The 22,980-nt window shown below is 40.6% G+C and overlaps 3 protein-coding genes across 4 annotated transcripts in view; 2 read left to right on the forward strand and 1 right to left on the reverse strand.

Annotated features, from left to right (window-relative positions):
* chn2 (chimerin 2) overlaps positions 1-9,891 on the forward strand; it is a 24,719-nt gene extending 14,828 nt beyond the window's left edge. The window contains exons 8-14 of the mRNA XM_086037619.1: positions 1,545-1,628; positions 2,361-2,445; positions 6,213-6,386; positions 6,464-6,541; positions 7,558-7,695; positions 7,784-7,889; positions 9,114-9,891. Coding sequence (XP_085893745.1) covers positions 1,545-1,628; positions 2,361-2,445; positions 6,213-6,386; positions 6,464-6,541; positions 7,558-7,695; positions 7,784-7,889; positions 9,114-9,285 — 837 coding nt within the window. The 3' untranslated portion in view covers positions 9,286-9,891. The remainder of the gene's footprint in view (positions 1-1,544; positions 1,629-2,360; positions 2,446-6,212; positions 6,387-6,463; positions 6,542-7,557; positions 7,696-7,783; positions 7,890-9,113) is intronic.
* Positions 9,892-10,813: 922 nt separating this feature from the next.
* Positions 10,814-13,351, reverse strand: fkbp14 (FKBP prolyl isomerase 14). 2 transcript variants are annotated; one of them, XM_086037622.1, is made up of 5 exons: positions 13,217-13,351; positions 13,002-13,149; positions 12,657-12,808; positions 12,467-12,594; positions 10,814-11,182 (listed from the first exon to the last, which is right to left on the reverse strand). In XM_086037622.1, exons 2-5 carry the CDS (start codon positions 13,088-13,090, stop codon positions 11,024-11,026), a joined length of 528 nt encoding a protein of 175 aa, XP_085893748.1. In that variant the 5' UTR covers positions 13,091-13,149; positions 13,217-13,351; the 3' UTR covers positions 10,814-11,023. The 2 variants fall into 2 exon arrangements, with proteins under 2 accessions (XP_085893748.1, XP_085893746.1); XM_086037620.1 differs by having other exon boundaries at positions 13,002-13,347.
* A 191-nt stretch (positions 13,352-13,542) lies between these two features.
* plekha8 (pleckstrin homology domain containing A8) lies at positions 13,543-22,457 on the forward strand. The gene is made up of 13 exons (XM_086038916.1): positions 13,543-13,733; positions 14,112-14,228; positions 14,431-14,586; positions 14,685-14,809; positions 15,638-15,796; positions 15,866-15,906; positions 15,983-16,098; positions 17,180-17,456; positions 17,880-17,965; positions 20,798-20,856; positions 20,943-21,144; positions 21,214-21,275; positions 21,345-22,457. Exons 1-13 carry the CDS (start codon positions 13,673-13,675, stop codon positions 21,540-21,542), a joined length of 1,659 nt encoding a protein of 552 aa, XP_085895042.1. The 5' UTR covers positions 13,543-13,672; the 3' UTR covers positions 21,543-22,457.
* Positions 22,458-22,980: the final 523 nt, after the last annotated feature.

The following is a 22,980-nucleotide window of genomic DNA, read 5'->3' on the forward strand; positions in this document are numbered from 1 at the left end:
GTTCCTTTCTGTTATGTGTCAACTGTCTTCACATGGCGAGTGTTTTAGTTTCTTTAGTTCTTTTTAATTATTATTTTATGACCTTCTGTTTACGATCACTTGTGTGACATTTACTTAAAGCATTACCCGGAGTAACATTAGTTTTGAGATTAGAACCTTGAAAGCACTGGCGGAGCTCTGTTTTTTTTTTCCTCGGGGGAGCCACGGATATCTCGGGACGGCCAGTGCTCCTGTGCCCTACCCAGATCCAGGTGTTTGAAAGTCAACCAATGCTAATTGCAGTCAATTGTTTTCGACCTTAAAGGTTTGACTTTGTTAATCGGTATGTTTTTGTAGCACAATTTAGCTTTTCATATGTTTATTTATCACTTTGTCGAGTGTAAATTGTGTGGTTTTGTTCTCCTGTTTTAATTGGTCCACACAACAATAATAATAATAGTAATAAACTGTACTGTTATGGAATGATAATAAGGGCAGTTGACAGGCTTCTTGTCTGCTTAAATACTTGCTTGTGTGCACAAATTCATCTTGACCATCCCAACAGCCGCCCACTGGTAAACCACCATATGGCTGCAGAGCGGCAAATGAGCTTCCTTTGCTCTTTTACATGGATTTGAGCACTCTGGGATTATTCCCTATGTCAGGATTATGGCAGTAATCCCCCCACCGCCCCTAGTTGCTGGTCTGGCTCCGCTGGTCCTCTCTGAATTTTGCTTGTGACTGGTGGAAGTTATTTGCTGCTGTTTTTCGGGGTAAGACCACATCTGGGTGTCAGGGTGGGGAATTCCACCAGCTAGCTGACAAAGATGGAGGTCACGATCTCTTTGACTGATGAGGACAGAAGCTCCTGATCTGTCCGGCTCAATAATCTTAGGTCTGTTTTCGAGGCAGCCAGTGACACATTTAGGAGACCCTGCTTGGCTCTCTGCGTGCTGCTGGCATTTGAATCTGCAGCTAAGTGGCGTGAAGTGTGTCCGGAAGACAGTGAGCTAATGTAAGAGTGCTCTGTGATATAAAGAGGGTGTCTGCACTATTGATCCTGCTTTACAGAGCTGTTGAGCTGTGTGAAACAGTCCTGACAGCAACAGCCCCTCCCCATCACAGAGGCTGTTCTCTCTCTCTCGCTCCTTTCTGGGCGTGTGAAAGAGGGCCATTGTGCGAGGCACACTCCAGCCCTCAGGCCACCCACCACCCGTCTTGCAGCCCCCCCCCCGCTGACACTCTCTCAGGCCAGAAGTGGAGCCATCCCCTCGCTATCAGTCGTCGGTTGCCCTCCAAGCTGAGAGGGGAGTGAGTGGATTGGACTTGTTCACCGGGCCGACACCAACTCCCTTCCGCATCTTCCTCCGGAGAAGATGGAGGGTTTGTTGGAACAGTCCGGGTTAGAGGCCGAAAATAACCGCGCAGGGGAGCTGACCAACCACAAGGCGAAAAGACAAGAACGGAAGCGACAGGAACTGTTGGCTTTTGCACTGGGAGTCAAACTGGGAAGCAAAGGGACACTTTTGTGGAAGCCTCTCAAACTGTTGGCCTCCTGTCCACAGATTTCGTCCTCTCTGCTGCGGCAGAGCGCCTTGAAAGACACCAGCGAGAAGCAGTGCTCCTATGAGAAGATCCATAACTTCAAGGTAAGCTGATTTTTTAATATTTTTTTTTTGTCTGAACATTTTTGTTAAACGTTGATCATTACCGGCCGAAGTGTTGTTTGCTCCATATGTTGTTCTGATGGGAGCACAAACAGCCGACTTCCTGCACAATACGCGTAACTAATGGGCATAGCCGAGAACAAGCAGAGCGCATTGATCATCATTGATTTTAAGCTCTTTGTTTTAGTCTATTGACTCTAAATAAAATTATAGTCCATTTTATGTCCTGTAGTATTGTTGTAAACACTCATACTTGTCTGTAAGACAGAAGTAGTTTTAAGTTCACTTTTTGAGAATGTATATTAAGTTTCAGAGTTCTAATGGCCTCCAGCGTTTGGCTTTGAAAAGAGAACAAAAAGCAAATCTCTGAGCACCTGCCGTATGTCCACTTCATTCTTCCCACATATTGAAGGTGTGCGTGAGTTTGACTACGCACAGGTGTCATCATCGCAATGCTTTGGGATGCACATATGATACTTGGGCTTGCAGATTTACATCCATGTATCTGATTGCCTTGCAGCAGATGCCAGACACATAATCGTAAATCCTTTAATCTGCCCTGTATGTGCACATGCTCTGCTTTCGACCACTAAGGGTCCCCTCTGAAAGTGAGCTCTGTGCAGACCATCAAAAGCGTTCTTCTCCATCTGGGACATGGAGGTGCAATGCTCCACTGTGTTTATGTGCCTGTAATCACGGGGTCTCCACCTGCAGGTACACACCTTTCGAGGGCCACACTGGTGCGAGTACTGTGCCAACTTCATGTGGGGCCTGATTGCCCAAGGTGTCCGCTGCTCAGGTAACTCCATAGTGGAGCACTCACTCACTAGACAAAGAATGTCTTGTTGGTTCATGGGTCCTACTCCAAATTGGGACATTGTGTAAAACATAAATTAAAACAGAATACAGTGGATTGCAAATTCATGCAACACTTTCCCACTTTACCACAAGCATGTTTACCACTGTGTTACATCATCTTTCCTTTTTAACAACACTCAATGAGCGTTTGGGATCTGAAAACACTAAGGGCTCTATTTCCATGCCCAAGTCTAGCGCAAAGAGCGGTCTAAATGTGCGCATGAGAGGAATTCTCTTTCGTTTGGTATTTTCGTAGACGCACACAGACAGAAATTGGCTTTTGCGCCGTTATGGGAGTGAACACAGCCGAAAAGCTTCCCGGCCAATGGAAGCGGCTCCACCCGTACGCTTTAAATTCAGTACAATAAAGGCGCGATGTACCTGGCAGAAGCACAAACAAACTTGCTGGAGTCCATATAAGAGATCGACGAGCGAAAAATGAGTTTATAAGGAAGTGCACGAGGATTTCCACTTGAAGGTGAGGTTAATTGGGCAACTGTGAAGTGGGTACTTGGATACCCACCCAACCAACCCCATATATCTGTACTGCGTTCAGAGGGGTGGTTTTAAAATGTATTAAAGATGTATTAACAGAGCATGCATGCTATTGTCTATTGTCATTTAGGAGTGAAATATGATGACTCCACCACACACATCCATGGAGCTCAGAATCTGTCTGCCTGCACCTCGATCAAATCTACCAAAGTCGCATTAAACCACCTGCGCCACAACTTAGACCTGCTTTTATTTTCAATGGGAGACAGGTGTGGCACTGCAGGCCAGTCTAGTACTCACATCCGCTTACTACAAAGCCATGGTGTTGTAACGCATGTAGAATGTGGCTTGAAATGATCTTGCTGAAATGAGTTTTAAAATCTTTATTTATAAAGTGCTTTTCATACAGGAATTGTAACTCTCAAGTTCTTTAGAGATTAAAATCATTCCTTGCACCTTACATGCAGCAATTTCTCCAGATGCTTTGAATCTTTTGATGTTAATATGGGCCATAGATGATGAAATCCCTGAATTCCTTGCAATTGATGATTGAGAAATGTTCTTAAACCGTTGGAGTATTTGCTCACGCAGTTGTTCACAAAGTGGTGAACCTCGCCCCATCTTTGCTTGTGAATAACTGAGCTTAACCTTTAATATCCTGTTATGACACTCACCTGTTTCCAATTAACATCTTCACCTGTGGAATGCTCCAAAAGGTGTTTTTTGAACATTCCTCAACTTATGTTGCCCCTGTACCAGCTTTTTTTTGGAATGTATTGTAGGCATACAATTCAAAGTGAGAAAATATTTTAGAAAATCAAATTTAAAAAAGTAATAACGTACATCAGTCTGAACATTAAATAGTTTGTGTTTGTACTGTATTCAATTGAATATAGGTTGAAAAGGGTTTGGAAATCATCGTATTCTGTTTTTATTTACGTTTTACTCAACATCCCAACTTGTCTGGAATTTGGGTTTGTACAGAAAGAAAACATATCACATTGCGTAATAGTTCTGTAAATGCTTTGATGAGGATCTCGTCATGATCAACATGTCACTTGGGAAACATTGAATGTTTATTGCATCCACTGCCGAGATTAACATTATTTTCTGTGTGTGAGATGGACCACCAATTACTATATATCACGTCAAGTCAACACTTAGATCAGGGTTTGGTACACTATGGCCTGTGAGCTATACACATCCCGTGAGAGCATCTGATCCAGTCCGCCATGTAATTCTGAAATTCAATAAAACACAGAAGAACTGCTATAAAAAGTCCAAAACATTTAACCCATGTTACTCATACAACAATAAACACTGTTTGTCATCAATTTAGCACAGCTCTCCTTCTAAGGATTTGATATAAACTCAAAAGGGCCCTGATTTAAAAAATGCTTCTTCCCCTTTAACTTATAATTTATTGTTTTTGTGTTTTTTTTGAAACTGCATCCTAATTGTGCTTTCATAGAACTTTCATCCAACAATGACTGTGCTTTTGAAGTTATTTATGCCTTGGTGGGCAGTTTTCAGCCTTCCGGCTAAGCACATTTATTCATTGTCATGAAAGAAACATTTGTGAGCGCATATTTTAAGCAACATGTGTTCATTTCTCCTTAATTATAATCTCCAAAGTCATGTTAATAGTTGGAAAATATTGTCCCCGGGGAACAAACAGCAACAAAAAAATGTGTTATTGACCCTTCCTCCCACATACCAAAAGCATGTCTATTTGGTTAAAAGGTGATTTTGTAGTTTAAGAACTGCTAGCAAGATTTCAATGTAGCCGCAGTTAACTGGCCCTCCCGCTCCTTGAGTCTCTAACGAAAGCCACGCCCCTCGCTGACCTACATGAGTACTGTAAACAAGCCAACGTTAGCCACAGCTGCTATGCTGGTAGCATGACTTATTCATAATGGAGTGTTACTATAACACTCAATGTTATCGGTTTGAAGATTTATTTTTTGGGAATGTGCAATTAATGAAAATTCAAAATGAGGTGATGAATTTGCCTGTCGAGCAGAAACGTTGCTAATTCCGCATCTGTTCACACTACCTCCTACATCCTCGCCACCTCTGAAAGGCAGGAACTTGTTTTGTCCCAGAATTTATTTATTTCTTTTTAAATTTTGTTGCTAAACCGTAGGTGCATATTGTGCAACAGTTTCAGCAAACTGAATGCACTGAGTGTGCCCACAAGTGTACAGAAATGATTAACACCTCGTCAGTCACGCAACGTGTAAGTGATTGGTTGTTTTTCTTTAGGTGTGGTGGTTTCTTAACAAAAAAATTGAATTACTGTTTTTTTCCCTACAAATTATTTTGCCAATCTACTTCTGTTAGCTCATACTAATAATTTTAACAAAAATGAGTAAGTGTTTTTTTTTTCAATTGAAGACTTGAAATTATCAACAGGTGTGAATGTGAATGTGAATGGTTGTTTTTATATATGTGCCCTGCGATTGACTAGCAACCACACATCTCACCGAAGTATGTAACTGAGCTATTCTGGTCTAATATAATTGAATTACACAGACCGACATCTGATAATGTTAATTTTGCAACTTGATGTTGTAGTGATAATGACGTCTGTTGGTGCGCAATCACACCTATCAGAGTTTAGGGTTTTTGTTTTGTCGATCAATCAACAGTACAAGTAAAATATGTAAGTGACTTTTATGTAAGCATGAAAGGTTATTGACAGGTCAAACATAAATAAAACTAACAGGTCACAAGATTTCGTATTCGGAACACAGGCACAAAAACACAGGCACAGATCAAGACCTGGTGGCTTTCCCCCAAAACACAGCGTTTGTTGTTGATGCATTTTCCATGCCGATAAGCCTGGGGCACACCCTCTATCATCAGACCTCATGTGCTTCTGGAAGCAGGAGGAACATCTTTGCTCTCTTTCACTCCTTTCCTAACCGTCCATTTATTCTCTGATACATCCCTGCGAGGGGACTCGCCTTCTTTCCCCTCCAAATCTGTACTCAGAGAGCTCAGAAACACTCTGCATGTAGCTACAATGACTTCCTGCTCTCGTGTTTGTTTTTATCTACTATTTGCGCAGTGAACCGAGAGAGAGCAGGAGGTGCGGCCGTGCGGTGTGACAGTGCACGTCACTTTCACTTGGTCTTAATCCAGCCGCTGTGGTGTTTGCGTTATCATGTGTACGAGGCTGATGCCCCTTTCTTTATCTCATTTCTCTAGATTGCGGGCTGAATGTACACAAACAGTGCTCCAAACTGGTTCCCAGCGACTGCCAACCGGACCTGCGGCGGATAAAGAAAGTGTTCAGCTGTGACCTCACCACGCTGGTCAAGGCCCACAACACCCCGAGGCCCATGGTGGTGGATCTCTGCATCCGAGAGATTGAGCTCCGAGGTAAAATGGCGGAGAGTGTATTTACATGTGTGCTACATCTGCAGATGTGTTACACCCTCCCAACGGTTGTGTTGCAGGTATGAAATCTGAAGGTCTTTACAGAGTGTCTGGCTTCTCGGAGCACATCGAGGACGTAAGACTCGCCTTTGATAGAGGTTTGTCGCCTTCGCACCATCTTCGACAAGGAAGTTTAAAATTGATCAAATAACATACAACATTCCCGTGGGTGCTTGAAATTCTTCAAATTTCTCAAATTTTCACATTGCATTTTCAGCAAGCTGAAAAACTTACTTTTACAGCAAAGACGTTGCTGAGAGGTTTGCTTGAAAATATTACAAAGAAGATACAAATAGGTAGTGGGGGGGGAAGACAAATAAATTGAAATCAAATAAAAACAAAAAAATTTACATACAAGTATTGTATTATATGTATATATATATATATATACCAGTACATTAGAACATCACATTAAAATATACACATTGGCCTTTTCTTCTTCAGAAATCCATTTCAGATTTCCAAATCTTCTTTCGGGGCACTTTTTTTTTGGGGGGCGTGGGGGCTACCGTTATTTCATTAGTTCAGTTCAAAAGATGAAATGCATACAAATTCATTCAGCACATCGGCGGTGCGGGGTTGATTAGAGGCCAATACCTACTTTATTTCTAATCGTAAATGATTTAGATTGTTTCTGATATTATATTAGAAAAATGTGATGCTCTGCATTCTGTTTTTTGATTAAGCTGTACACAGTAATCATCGAAGTTATTAAAAAGAAAAATCATTTCACACAGAAGGTACAATAAACCTGTGTATCCACCTGTTATCATTCATACAACAGATTAAGTCAAGGCTCAGTTTTTTGTTCAATTAAACAGCCACATTTTTAACACAAAGTAAATCCATTTATGAGCAAAATGACACGAGATCATTATTTTAGTCATCATATTTTTGGGACATTTTTATTTGGTTGTGTGCTGTGAGAAATTTGCTTCAAGGAAGTTGACAAACACTAATCTATAATTTGACACCCTATAGTGCTGGTAAAGCTAAAATCTTAATGACTTTAAATCTGATCATAACATTCTACACTGGGAAAGTTTTGTGAATCCAGGTGATTGTGTGGCTTGTATTCTCGCCTCCAAAACATTGTTTGCATTCTTGTCAACAGAAGGTGAAAAAGCTGACATCAGTGCCAGTACGTATGCGGACATCAACATCATTGCTGGTGCTCTGAAGCTCTACTTGAGAGACCTCCCCATCCCTGTCATTACCTTTGATTTGTACCCCAAATTCATTCAGGCTGCAAGTAAGGACCCTTCGCTGCTCTGGCCACTGCTGCCTGACATCGCTTTGATTCTTTTAACATGATACTCATATTTATCATATTCCTGCAGAAATTCCAAATGCTGAATGCAGACTGGAGGCCGTCCATGAGGGTTTGCTGCAGCTTCCTCCGGCTCACTATGAGACCCTGCGCTACCTGATGGCTCACCTCAAGAGGTGGGACACAAAAGACATTTTCTATAAACACAATACAAATATATATATGTACTGCGATGCGACCTCAAAATTCAAACATGCAATCGTGCACCATAAAACAATAATAAAAGGTACATTTATTTTTCTGCATATATCGCTAACCTGTTTATTTGCAGTATTACTGTCACCTGGTGGTGTTTTATAGGTATTGCTGGAATTAATGTCATCATCTACAGCAGTGTTTTCCAACTTTTTTTTTTTAAACAAGACACATATTTTACATTAGAAAATGCCTACAACACATCACCAGACAAAAATTTCAACTAAAAGTATTTGTACTGGAATAATGATTTGTGGTCATGTAAGAGCATTTTAATTGTTCTGCCAGTCATTATACATCTCTGGCATAGATAACAGTTGATATGGTACACATCCGTTTTTAAAGGTTATTTTTTTAACGATACTTTTTCTTAATTGTTTGTCATGTCAATTAAAGTGGGTCGCGACTTGCGACTTAGCTACAATATGAAAATGCATCTCCCAGTGTCAGTTGCGAACCAATGCTTCGATGCTCACTGAGATGATGTTTCATACGTTCTGCATGTCGTTACACATGATGATGGCTTGAACTTTTATTTAAATTTTTGATACAGGTTTTTTTTTTTTTTTTTTATCTCCAGCCTGTAGGATTTCAGGTTGTTTGACTTTGGAGGTTCTGCTGTATTTTCCTTTCACTTTGCCCTTTAGCATCATTGCTGTGCTAAAACGAATAGATGTCTGTTTGTGTAATGCAATATAAGTTAAACTTGCCCACTATATCAGTGCTTCTCCGAATTTTACACCAAGTACCGCCACCAAAATACTTAACTCACCAAATAACATTATAATGACCTACATTAAAATACAGTAGCATAGTAGGCCCAAGTATTCATCACTAACAAGGCAGAGATTTTATTCCTTAAAAGTAAAATTGTGCTTAAATATAGAAAAATAAAATAACTGTATTAACATAATGATTCAGTTCAAATGTATTGCACGTAAATTCAAAATTGCACCTCAATAACTGTTGAAAAATAAACAGTTCTTAAAGATTAAATGTAAATGCCTAATTTTAAAAGTTAAATAGGGCTAGGGCTCAGGCTAGTTGTATTTAATTCAGTATTTCTGCGCATACTACTAGTGGTACTACGCTTTGAGAATTACTAGCACTAGATCCTTGCCAAAGCTTCTCTTTTCACATTCCAGGGTAACAACATTCGAGAAGGACAACTTAATGAATTCAGAGAACTTGGGCATCGTCTTTGGTCCGACACTGATGCAACCCCCCGAGCAGAACGCCCTGACCACGCTGAACGACATGAGGCAGCAGAAGCTTGTGGTGCAACTCATGATAGAGCACGAAGATGTCTTATTCTAGCTGCCGTACGCCACCACCACGGACGCATATTTATTCTGTCTACCAGGAAATCCAAGCCACCTCGAGGAGAGCCATTTATGATCACGATGCTCTTGAGGAGCTTTCTTTCAAGCATGACTGTTTTGTCGTTGACTTTGTCTTGTTTCTGCCTGTAACGGAGTGGCAAGACCGTCATGTTTGATTTAGCACAGGATCCGAGATGTTTACAAGCTCCTCCCTTTTTATTTGAAGAGTGCGCCGCCACCCTCCCGTGTACGCCGTGTGCAGTCTGTGAACGTGTGAAATACATGTCAACTTTCCCACGCGTGCAATTCCTGAATCATTTGTGGGAATGTCATCCAACTTTTATGGAAACAAGACATTGTAGGTCAAGAGAAGTGATCAATATTGAAAAGGGTGAGAGACGAGACAATTGGTCAATTCATGAAGCACTTTTTTGCAACGTGTGTACAGATTTGTTTCGTAAAGATGTTTATTTTTGTCTTTTTACTCTGAATCATGTTGTTTTGTCACAGTAATATATATATATACAGTTGGGAATGATGCATGTTTAGTTGGTGTCTGGATACAAAAGAGTTGAGAAAAATAAAAGCCGTGTTACATTTACATTTTTTGTTCTTGTCAATATGTTACAAATATTCCTCTCTCTTAGACATGAGATCATGGAAACCCTGTTCCATACAACATTCAGCTGGTGATTGATTACGATACTATTCATCAAGTGGTTGTTTTAAGAACGCGTGTACGTGGTAGTGGTTTCAAGGTGCAACCTCACACATGCAACTCAATGGGGCTCTATAATGTAAATTTATTGGCTATTGATGGCCAGAAGCCAAGGTTTGAAGTTGACACTTGTCTTGTTAAAGCAACATTTTTGTCATGTACAGTATTTTATCTAGAAGCCGCTATCTCTTGAGTCAATCTCAAGTTTAGCCCTGCTATGTTCTCACTCTTCCAGTTATTCATCAAGGTGTGGCCCACAGGATGGAATCACGCCTGATACCTCGAGTGGTTTTTTTTGTGTGTTTTTTTTTCTGCGGGAACATGTTTCACCGCTATGTGGATTCGATTTGTCTCACTGTCTGTGCTTGTTACCTCATTCAAACTGCAGTGCCCCTATGCAAGTATTGTAGGTGATCTTGATTGAGAATTTTAACATTCCCCAGAATCACTGTAATAAATTGCTCAGCATGACTTCACAATTAATGAACTCATAAAGTCTCCTTCTACATTAGGGTACCTTAGTTTTCCATTAAGGTTGTTTTACTGTGCTCGTTTTTAGGAGTCCACTGCCAAGTGTAATTTAAGTGAGTGCCTTAAAAAATTTACTACAAATTAATAATAGTTCACACTTTGTGGAATGAATCTGGATGTGATTATATCGAGTTTATAAACGTTTGAGGAAATGCGATAAAATACAGTACAGTACTAGGTAACAGCGTGTCAGGTACAATGGTGCCCTCTAGTGACAAGAGAGAATAGCCATAATCAAGGTTGACTGCAAACTCAACTTTCATTAGACCTCAAATTGTTTTATAGTTAAATATTTTATTTCCTGAAAAAAAAATTCCTTAACCTTCCATTATAAATACATCTGTGGTGACATTTTCAGTGCATGTTGACTGAGCACATGAATATAATTCACAAAACCAAGTAAACAACCCAAGCTCAGAGGTAAGACAATACATTAAAAGCAAAAGTAGATATTCAGCCTGTGAGTGTTGATGAATCGTGTCCTTCACAGTTCATCGTGTTGATAAGTGAATTCTCTGGCCGAGATGAAACCGTCTTTATCCTCGTCCTCATTTTTGAAGATATCCTCCACCATTGCTTCGTTATGTGTGTCATTTGGCGAGTAGCCGTGTTTCGCAAACTCCTTCTCCAGGTACAACTTCACCTGTGATGCAGACAATGACACTTAATATGTGCGCACTCAAACACGTACAATCACTTTGCATGACTGCGACTTGACTTTCTTTGTGGCTTCATTCAAGTGGTTTGGTTTATTTTATTATCCAAAGAGGCTACACTGCATAGTAGTAAATGATTGAAAGAGTACAAATATGAGATTTTATTTCGATGCAATGCTAATAAAGTTGTATTTTCTTCCTGAAACAAAAAAATATACGGCTAAAGATGTCTTTTTAATGGGTAAAAAATATTAAATGGATTCAAGATAAAATACAATATAATACAACCACCCAGAGTAAAAATACAATTCACGTTACAAAATATAGGTACAAAAAAGTAGACAGGTGAGTAAAACTCTCTGTAAAGTAAATAAAAGCGCCAGGTTGCCTGTACTGCATTGAGAAGGAAAAAATAGACATTATTAATGCACTGAAGAATAACAACATTCTATTTTTGATGAAAGCGGGAAAATACTGTATGTAAAGTACATGCATGAAATACCATAATAGAGAAAGTCATCATACCACCCAAATTGAGTAAACAAACATATACATTTTGGTAGCAACAAAGCTGGGCAGTCCGTCCCGGGGCCGGACCGGTCGGACCCTGCGGCCCGGCTGGATGCCCATTTTTGGAGCGGGGGCTGACAAATTTTTAAAAAGGGCTGGACTAAGCATGGCTGGAAGTGGATTTTAGCCCGACCCACTAATCGGCCCTCATGTGTGTGACGTTTTTAGGCCTCTTTCTACTCCCGCGTCAGCGCGAGCGACAACTGCCGCATTGATTCACATGACCTATGCAATTGAGCTGTTGGGGACAGTAATAGTAAATTAGCCAGCTAAAAAGGGTTAAGTGCCCAGCTCTGGGTAGCAACATACTAATAATGCACTCTAAGCATGTAAATGTAATGTAATGTAAACCTTAGAAACAAACATACATGTACTTGCAGAAATTGCATTTTAAGATTGACAGTGATGCAGATCACTTAGAAAAATGTTCTGTCAGCCATTTACTTCCTGACAGCAGAACAGCCACAAGAGGGCACCAGTGACTGGCATCAGTGACTGGTATCGGCAGCGTTCGCCAGTTCTCGATACCTTGACTTAAGGCCTCTATCGGTGCTCACTCATCCCTTATTTGTGCCATGCTTTGAACACGGTACAAAACGCTCACACTGTTAATCAAATGTGCTTGATCATGGTTTGGATTGCCAGAGTGTGAGTGCATCCTAAGTAACTGAATCAGAAAATTATGTAGAAGAATTCCACACCTCCTGCTTGGAGAGCTTCCAGTCATCATTGAGATCCATCTCCTGGAAAGAATCGTGCGACCTCGGCCCATTGCGGATATCGATGAGCTCAATGTCAAAAAGCAGGGTGCTGCTCGGAGGGATCTTCCCTGCAAATAAACAATGTTTGACAGTGTACTTCTCTCGTTTCTGCAGACTATATTGAATGTACCTTTCTCTTCTTTCCCATAGGCCAGAGACGGAGGGACAATCAGTTTCCGGCGCTCTCCTGTGCACATGTTCTGCAGACCCTTGTCCCAGCCTAGGAGCACTTCTCGGGTCCCGAGGGTGAACCACACTGGATTTTTATCACCTTCAAGGCGGCTGCAAGTATACCTCAATATTATTTTGGAAGACAGGCACACGAATGCACATTAGAATTTGACAGTATGAAGAACTCGTGTGGCGTGATGGATGGATGATACTTGTAGTGGTGCAACAGCAGAACATAAAACAGCATCAGTGAATTAGTTCAAGAGTAATTGATGTGACATTTGACGTCAATTCAAGACATTACCTTGAGTGAAACATGGTGCCATTGCTGTGCAAGTATCCCTCGTAATGTACAAGAAGCATGTCGCCATATTTTGTCTTGCGGTGACACATGAGAGGTTTATGGAGAACTTCAATTTTGACTTCAGGGTCGGGAAGTTTGCCTCCTTGGGCTAGCATAATTACAAACGATAATAACGAGGCAATGTGAACCAAAATCATTGTGTTAAATGAACTTACAACGCGTCCTCACGAGGTTTGCAAATCGGCTCCTTAAATCATATTCATAAACTTTATACTATAACGGTGTTTACTTTATACTATAACGGTGTTTTATGTTAACTACGTGGCACCAAACTTCTTGAACAGAACCACTGTTCAAGAAGTCTCCCTCCTCCAATTCTTATTGGGTCATTTGCTAAAGTCCCGCCCTATATCTAAACTTTATCATTCCATTGGTTTTTGCTTATGTCACTTATTTAAATCCGCACCCACATGACGCAAATCCTCTGACGATACGACGAGAGTGGCCGCTTAGAACGTATTCTTGAAAAAGTTTACGTACTTTTACCAACGTAGACGCAATGTATTGCATGTGTGTGTTTACTGTACTCCGCAAATCTCAGTTGGGGGCAGATGCAGTGGATGTAGTCAGTCAGCTGTGCGCCTAATCTTATCATGACAAACAAGTAATGAATGGCAAAACACACCTCAGCGATGGAGGGAATACTACACAAATGGACCAATTACATAAGCGGTACGTTATCCTCACTTTTATTGTGATGTTGCTGCAGTCGTGATGGAAGCTAGCTAGCATGACGACGTCAGCGTTGAGTTTGTGATAACATAAAGAGGTAGCGGTTAAGCTAACGTATGCTAATCGCATCAGACTCTTGCGTGTGCTCCATCAACCGCGATTTGTAGAAACTGACATGACTTAATCGTGTCATGATTATGATGGTTTCATTTATGTGCCATTTGAATAGATTTAAACGTGAATTGGGGCTTTAAAACAAGCTGTCACTTTCCTCAAACTTTAAAACATTTGAGCTACATGTACTGTAACTGTATTTGCTTTGACGACGACGAAAAGAAAGTCACTTTTAATGTGTATTTATTTTAAACGTTGTTCCAGGGTGGCAACCTCGATGGCTTGTGCTTGACGGAGGAACTTTGTCCTACTATGACTCTCAAGAGGATGCTTGGAAAGGCTGCAAGGGGAGCATTAAAATCTCAGTTTGTGAAATTCAAGGTTTGTACTTCCCACTCTTAACCCTTTCTTGAGACAAAGTACAAAGTTTGCATTTTTTTAAAATGGCACACAATCAAACAAAAATGTGAGAAAAATATAGTGTATTACAACGATTTCCTCGTATCGCACGGTTGTGAATAACTGCTCCAACCTATTTCATTGTGCTGGCATGTTGACTATTTGGCAATATCTTGGCTGTTAGTTCATCCGTCTGACTCCACACGGCTTGACCTGACCATACCTGGAGAACAGTACTTCTACCTGAGAGCCATCAATGCAGCAGAGAGGCAAAAATGGCTGGTTGCTCTGGGAACAGCAAAAGCGTGCCTGACGGACAACCGAACAAAAAGAGAAAAGGGTAAATGTGTCATCATAAAATGAGCACTTAACCCAAATTGTAAATGCTGCTGCGTTCATCCACCAAGCATGATTTGTGTTTTTAATATCTGTTTGCAGAACTCCAAGAGAACACTGAAGCACTAAAGACGAAGATGTCAGAGCTCAGGTTGTACTGTGACCTTCTTCTTCAACAAGTGAACAAAATCAAGGATGATGACGACGAACTTGGTGACGCAGCAGACGTAAGCGATTCGTTTTTGAAATGTAAACAAGCCGTATCAGTCCCCTGCCAGTCTCCATATTGTCTATTACTTTATTGTCTACGCAATTTATGACACAGCTTACGTGAAGCTAGTTAATGTTTGAACAGCTGCCGGTGAGTTTAAATGCGAAGTTAACATAGTTTACCTGACTTTATGGGTTTTATAGTGATGGATGAAGTTAGATGTACCGTAGTCAAGAGAAATCATTTCAAAACGTTTTCCACCTTTAATGTGACCATTAACTTGTTTATTGAAAAGCAAACTGCAATGTTTTATATGGAAAATATAAAAAGGCAAACAGATCCCTCTGATGCCGTGAAAGCTCTCTGCAGACCATTGCTTGTGCTGGAAGATGTGAGTACTAAAATGTCAGGAAAAGCCTTCGAGAACAGCTGAAATTGATTTGGGCTTAATCACTTTTAAATGGTGTGTGCTGACTCCCATTTTACATTACTTTTAAAGTGATTGGTTAATTCTGAACACAGCCTGTTTTTAGAGGGCGTGCACACTTTTGCAACCACATTATGTCAGTTGTTTATCTTTACACCCCCTTTCAAAAAGTTTTCATTTTTTGAATTGAATTGTACAATTTACAGGTAACACAATGGTGGAAAACAGTTTTCAAATGATTTGTCTTGGTCGAATTATTTTGTTGCAAAAAATGGGACTTGAACAGGGGTGTATCGACTTTTTAGATCCACTGTAAGTCAAGTCAAAGTCAAGTTGAGTCTTTGGTGAGTTTTAGCCAAACAGGTCCCAAGTCTCCCCCACCTCTGGCATCAGATATGCTCTATGTTCTCTTATCAGACCGGCATAGACACGGGCGACATGGTGAAGTCGACGTGCACCACTTTCCTCAAGACCCTGGAGGAGTGCATGCAGATAGCCAATCGTACTTTCACGCCAGATGCGTCCAAGCAGAGCCCGCCGGCCTCGCCTCCCGTCGCCGCCATCAAACCGCAGAAGGTGTGTTTGTTTTGCCGCCTGATGCGATCAAGCACAGCAAACATGTGAGCCTCTCGTGTCTCTTTACAGATTAAACCTGTCAATCAGTTAAACCAGAGCTTTGGAGAGAAGTAAGTACCGCTAAGCGTCACGTAACCTCACTGTTAAAAGAAAGGAGACAATGTTTACACTGTAACTATATCCCAGGTGGAGAGATTTGTCCGAAACAGAGGTGATGTCACATGATAGCCGTAGCCTTGACTCTTCCGCAGAAGCCCCGGATGAACCAGACGGACCAGAACGTCAACATTATTCCCCTTCAAGTAAGTCCAGTTCTTCAAGGACTCACTTTCTGTCGGCAAAATATATCGAGTGACGACCTCACCGATCAAATGTCCTGTTTGTTGTTTATGCGTCAAGGAAAGTGATGGACAAAGGTCTTTTGCCTTTTAGAGGAGACACTGACTAATGTCCTTTTGACTTATTACAATAACAGCCATGACCTGGCCATCCATTTTCTAGAACACTTTTCTTCATGTACCTACGCTGCTGCAGTTTATCCCAGTTGTCAGTGGGTGGATTACACCCTCGACCGGTGGCCAGCTGATCGCAGGGCACATTTAGACAAACAACACTTTCGCACAATTTGGACAAAATAGAGGCCCAACTCCTCACAGGCTATTCGTGGGCCGGGCTGGTCCCAGTTCCCCTCAAATAAAGTGGGTCAACTGTACAATAAATGAACAAATTGTTTAAATAGATTGGTCCATCCTCTGATCGGAGCGGTTATTTATTTATTGTTTTTACCTCGGTGATCGGCTCCAAAATTAAGGATAGACCGATTATCGGCACCGATACTTGCCTTTTTGACGAATATCGGCATCTGCCTTTTTAAAAATTCTGCTGACCGATGGGGATGATAAATCAATTTAAAACTGTGGAAATCAAAACAAAGACATGTGAAAGTTGAAATTTTCATTTACTGTAGAAAACTACATGGGGCTATTGTTTAAGTTTTCATTTGTCATTTGTCAGACAGGGTGCTCCCTGAACATTTTGTTAGAATTTATAACAGAGATGTATACTGTCAAAAATGTCTTGTAATAATGATTTTTTAAAAAATCAACATGATGCAAACCTGAAACATTCTTCAATAAACATGCTTAAAGATGTTACAACAAAGTTAAGAGTCATTTTTTTCTTTAGATTTTGATGCCAATATTTTCCTTTTTAATGAAAATGAATATCGGCTCCAAATATCAGTTATCGGCCTCCTTGACTACTAATAATCGGTATCGGCCCTGAAAAAAAGCATATCGGTCTATCTCTATCCAAATTCCTGTATATAAGTATTACTGTCTCCGTCTGCATTGTTATTTTACGTGTTTCCCGTTTGCCACACAGGCATGCACACAGCCAACGGCGAAAACGCCATCCAGGAGGAGCAGGCCGATCCTCTTCCTCCCGCAACCCACAATCCCTCTCAGGCTGAAGGCTCGGCAGCGGCCGTCGAAGATGAAGAGCAAAAGGAGACTCGCGCAATGGACCAAAGCGCGGAGAGCGGCGGCGAGGAGCCTCGGCGGGAAGCTCTTCCTGATGGAGACGAGGCCGACTGCGAAGAAGAGATTTTCAAGGACTCCGCTGAGCCAGTGGAGACTTTTTTCAGCACAATGAGTCACAGGTATGAACCGATGTAAATGTGATGCGTTTCTAATATGCTCCGCTGATACGGTTATAGCACAAAGAAATAATAAGAGATTTAATGGCGTTACATTTCAACTGTTTGAAGTTAGTCTGACGTCGTCTTTATTTTCCTCACTATAAATCTATCTTAGTCTTTTCCTGACTGTTAGTGAACAAAGCGGGACAGGGGCACGCTAGTCGATAGAAAATGGAGGAAAGTTGCGTGTGCCGCCATTGTTGGGATGTTGTAGACAAAAGCTGCACTGTCATCTCTCAGCTCGTATGCCTGCCTCTGAAGTGTTTCTCTGTGGCTTTTGTTTCCTTCTCTGTATTGTCTCCTTTCACCCATTGCTCAAATAAAGTCGACGACGTGTTTAATATTGTGCCGTCTGGATCTGCTTCCCTCCCTTTTGTTTTCTAGATTTAGTGATTTAAAGCTGGATGACGACAATGGCATCCCCACGCAAGAGTTTTTGGACTCATGCTATGCGATAGTGCCTGTATTAGGTAGGCCCAGTCGTGTCCTCCTCCTCCTCATCATCATCATCTCTTCTCTTGAAAGAAGGCCACTCAAGTGTTTGCCTTTCTTTTCTGTTCATGCCATTGCTGCTCGTTCTGTCCTTCACGCGCTCTAAATGCTTTCTGTCTGTCCTTCACATCTGCAGTCGCTTTGGTGCCTTTTTTAAAAAAAAATTTTTAAATGCTTATTGTGTCACGTTGAATTCAAATGGTTTGCTCTGGATGTGCACTTCCCAGATGCTTCCAATGACATCCACTTAGAATTAAAAGACATTTGTAAAAAAACTCAACCTCAACAAACATGATCATGCTCAGTTTTGTGAGGGGCATTCTTGAACATTTAATGATCCTTAGGGGATTCATAAATTAATAAAGTATCCCTCCAGTTATGCAAATAGCTACACAGCTATCTATCTACCCATTTATATCCACACATCAAGGTGCCATAATGTAATTTTTAAAGCAACCCATGCGGTTTGGATGATGGATGGATGGAACCCTTAAATTGGTTCTCATTTGCTCACCTTAGTTGTATTTTTTTTCTTCTCTCGCCTTCATGAACCTTCGCACACTCGTGAGTGTTCAGTCAAGAAGCTAATTTGTAGGTTCTTCTCAATAAGTTGAAATATTTGGGGAAAACTTGTCAAACATACAGTATGTTATTTCAGTTTACTACATAAAAAAATAATTATTTCATGATTTGATTTTTTAAAAGATAATTTTGATGATTGGGCTGTACGTCACATCCAAGAAAACACAAAATTTGGATTTTTAATACAGAAATTCTGAAAAGTTTTATGAATACATATCATATTAGTTTCACTTTTTGAATTGAACTACTGAAATAAATGAACTTATTGTATTATAATTTATTGACATGCACCACCGGTATCTAATGACTGGCCAATGCAAAGAAAAACGGTTGATGGGCTCACAAAATGGATTTGTTCTTTTGGATTTGACCTCTTTCATTCACACCCAAGTTGGGAATTTCATCATCATCATCATCGTCGTTGTCATCTGTGACAGCCGCAATTTTCATGCTCATGCCAGCCTACAAAACTTTTAAATCTATAAAAAAAATATCTTTCATTTATAGTTAAGAAAAGTGAATGAAAAGGGAAAATTACGAACCCCTGACATAATAACGCAACATTTTTAATGCAACAAAAAAAGAAGCATGACAAGGATAACAGAAGTTAGGAGAAGGGCTTTGTAATATTACGAGAACAACAGTCACACCATTATCTGTAAAAGTTGTATTTTTTTCTTGAAAAGAATAGTGTTCTTCCGCCTGAAGGATCTAATTCTATATGAATGGCTTTATTTTAGCCAACAGGTTAACCACAAACCAATATGGCAATTACACATTGACATTTGTAAAAGAAAATAGACGAGCAAATTCAGAATGCGTGAGTCTTTATTTACATTGGATATCTTCTTTAGATAAAAGGAACATGCATTGAGTAAGTAGTTGTTTTATAAATTGCTAATTGGGCTTATCCCCCAGACACCCGCTAAACATTCCAACACGCCTATGCTTAATCCGTCCACGAGTTCTCGTCTATATTTCAGACCCGCCCGGTCGGTCCGACTCAGCCAAACAGCGGCGAGAACGGGCGTGCATTACACGCGGGTGCCACACTCCTGACACACAGCCAAATAGAGAAAAAAAAGAAAACAATGTTGTGTATCTTTTGGTCCCACAGACGCAATGACATGTGCCCCATATTGATTCTATTTCATCGATCACCACGTCTGTGTGTGTCGTTTTTATTTTTTTAATAATTCCTTTATTTGGTGGCATGTCTGCTTCTGCAGAGCCTGCGCGTGACGTGAAAATTAAGTTATCGACTCCGATTGGCTGTCACAGACGAGGGACGGATTGGGACCACATGGGTCGGCCGGGTTGCAATAATTATACTGCCTGATTTTTTTTTTTTTTTTTTTTTTTTTTTTTTTTTAATATAGTTACGTTACTTTAAGAGGTTGCAAATTAAAAAAGTGAATGACAAAATTACCAAACTAAACGCAACCACTTTTTCCTCATCATTTTCCAGCCTTGTGGTTGCAGTATTTCCACTTTATTATAAATTAGGGGTCATCAATTTGGTGCCCTCCCAAAACTTCATGAGTAGCCTGGTCTAAAAATAGCACACTAGTGAGATGCATCTAATATATATTTTTTAAATCATTGCACTGGTGTCATTTTGGAAATGCAAATAAACACATGCATTACAGTTTTAGCCAAATTTTTCTCCTGACTTTTTTTTCTATTTCTCTTATGTTGCAACTTTATCCTCATAGTATATTTTTTTATTCTCACTATATTACAACTTGATTTGTCTACCCTTTTTCCCCTTACAGCATTGTTTCCCTCTTCCTACATTGTAACTATTAGAGTAAAACATGGAGTTGTCAGTGAGTGTTCACATTTTGTAAGAATTTAAATTTCTTTGTACAAGTTTAGAACTTGCAGTATTATGACCTTATTTTTGTAAAGAAAAAAAAACACTGCAATGTCGTCATTCCATTGAAATTCTAATTTAATTCCCTCAATATTCTGAATTTGGTTTAAAAAAAAAAAAAGAAACTATCATTGAAATCGTCTTTTTTAAATATTACTTTTTTACAACCCATAATGCTTTCCTCATAATTTTTAGTTTTTTTTTGTTGTTTTTTTTTAACTTGAATAATAGTTGCTTGTAATATTTCCAAATGTTTTTCTTGTGACATTTTGGGACTTTGAGTTTGACTTTATTCTTGCAGTATTTTACCTGCAAAGGACAAAGAACAATGGTTTTGTTTGTGCCCTCTCAGACAAACTTGGCCCCACCGTCTTTGCTCCAGTGAAAATGGACTTTGTGGGAAACATCAAGGTGAGTGGATGTGCGAAGCGCTAAGGTTATGCGAAGCACTTGTTTTTGCTCAAAGCGATTCCCAAGTCCTCATTTCCTGCTTGTAGAAGATCAATCAGAAGCTGATGTCGGACCCGGCCAGCTTCCCCACGCTGCAGTCCATCGTGCTGCACGAGGTGCACTCGCAGGTGGCTCACGTGCGTAACTCGGCCACCGAGGCTCTGCTGTGGCTCAGGCGGGGCCTCAAATTCCTCAAGGAGTTCCTGTCGCAGGTCAACGCGGGCGAGCAAGACATCCACGGAGCACTCAGTCAGTAGAAACGCAGCGAGTCAAGTTGCCTGTGAAAGAGTTCGTATTTGTAATTGTCCTCTTCTTCAGATCACGCTTACGGCAAGACCCTTCGCCAGTATCACGGATGGGTGGTCCGGGGAGTCTTTGCGGTATGACCCGAATCGCAGATGAAGACCGTGACGTGCTTTTGATGATTTATTTTCCTCCCCCCCTTCCAGTTGGCGTTGCGAGCCGCCCCGTCCTATCAGAGCTTCACGGCCGCCTTGGTGACGACAGAAGGCGACGAGCTAAAGAGCGGCTTCGCCAGCGGCATGCACAGAGACCTCGGCGTCTACCTGCCCGCCATGGACAGGCTACTGAGCATCCTGGACGCCCTCTATGAGGAGTACAACCTGGAATCCGACGAGGTGGTCTAAAACTCGAGCACAAACCCTGAAGGAAGTGGGCGGAGCCTCGTGCTTTTTCCATGCACTGTACGGCGTTTCAAGACGCAGATGTTTGAAGACAGAACAGGTCTGCACTGAGGAGCTTTCAGCATTCTACAATGAAGTGTAGTTTTTAGTGTCAATTGTATGTACTTCAAAAGTACATACGACTACTACAAGTTTGATTTCTGAGTTTGTCAGAATGTATAGTACATAGAAACAAAATCAACGTCAGTGTTTTTAATACAAACTAGGCGATTTGCCTAGTGGACTTTTTATTATTCTAACTTGCTAATGTTGCACTGTGTCTGTTCAGTGACGAAAGTCAATTTGATTTCAAACGTGCATTATTTTCTTTCTTGACTCTTAAGAGGGACCAACGAGGACGGCTTTAGCACCACAACACTGGAGAACTAAATAAATAATCATGTAGAACATGGCTATGAACATACTGACATCTTCTCAACAAGCCAATGCATCGTATGCATTTCTAGGTTTATTTATTTTTGTCTTAAGTTATTAACGTGTCACAGATGTAACTACATCTCAGTCATACCTAAAACTGCCTTTGATGAGCTGACTCAATAATCCTCTTTCATGTAGTGGAAAAATGTGCTGATCTCATCCATCCATGTATGATGTCATCATGATATTATGTCCATGTGCTAATTTATTACAAAGTTACGAGCCAGTCAAACATTTTTTGTTATTAGACCTTGTCACTATTTTTTTTTTAAATCATACAATAAACTTGCACAATAAATAAATAAATCCAAATATAGTTGCGGATATGTGCTAATGTTAATCACTTAACTGTTCTGTTATACAGTATATATATATATATATTTGATTGCTTTTCTATGTGGAAATATTTGATAAGTACTTAATAAACATTATTGAGTTGTCTTTTTGTCTAATCTTTTCAAACCCTTTTGCCAACAATGTTGCGCATGATTGCATTCAAGTTTGAAATGGCATTAAAAGGTTATTTTACACACAGCATGCGTCTCAGCTTGTCTGCTGCGTCTCCTGTCCTGAAAGTGAATCTCCACATCTGATTTAGACAAGACTGACAATGTAGCACTGTAGTAATGCAGTTACACGGTCATATTCATTGCGACACTGGCCAGCAGCCCATCGCAGACCTGCATCAGCATCTCCTGACTGACACTCAAGTGATGGTCGCTTTAGGACACAACTATCATGTCTTTGGGGGGAGGGAAGAAGCGAGGTCTGTTTTTTGTTTAGTTGAACACAGCAGTTTGCAAGAGGCTGCTGACAGCGTCAAAACCAAAATTGATGGACGTGCTTCAAGCGAGAGGCCTGGCCTCAAGGAGCATCCATCAGGGAGCTTTCACTGTTGGCTTCAGTCTCTCTGACTGTTGCCAATTCAAACGTCAACTCAAAAATGGAGTTGTCAACTTCTGCT

This window comes from Filicampus tigris, chromosome 8, assembly GCF_054856515.1.
Source record: "Filicampus tigris isolate MCC_2025a chromosome 8, RoL_Ftig_1.0, whole genome shotgun sequence".
Taxonomy (NCBI): Eukaryota; Metazoa; Chordata; class Actinopteri; order Syngnathiformes; family Syngnathidae; genus Filicampus; species Filicampus tigris.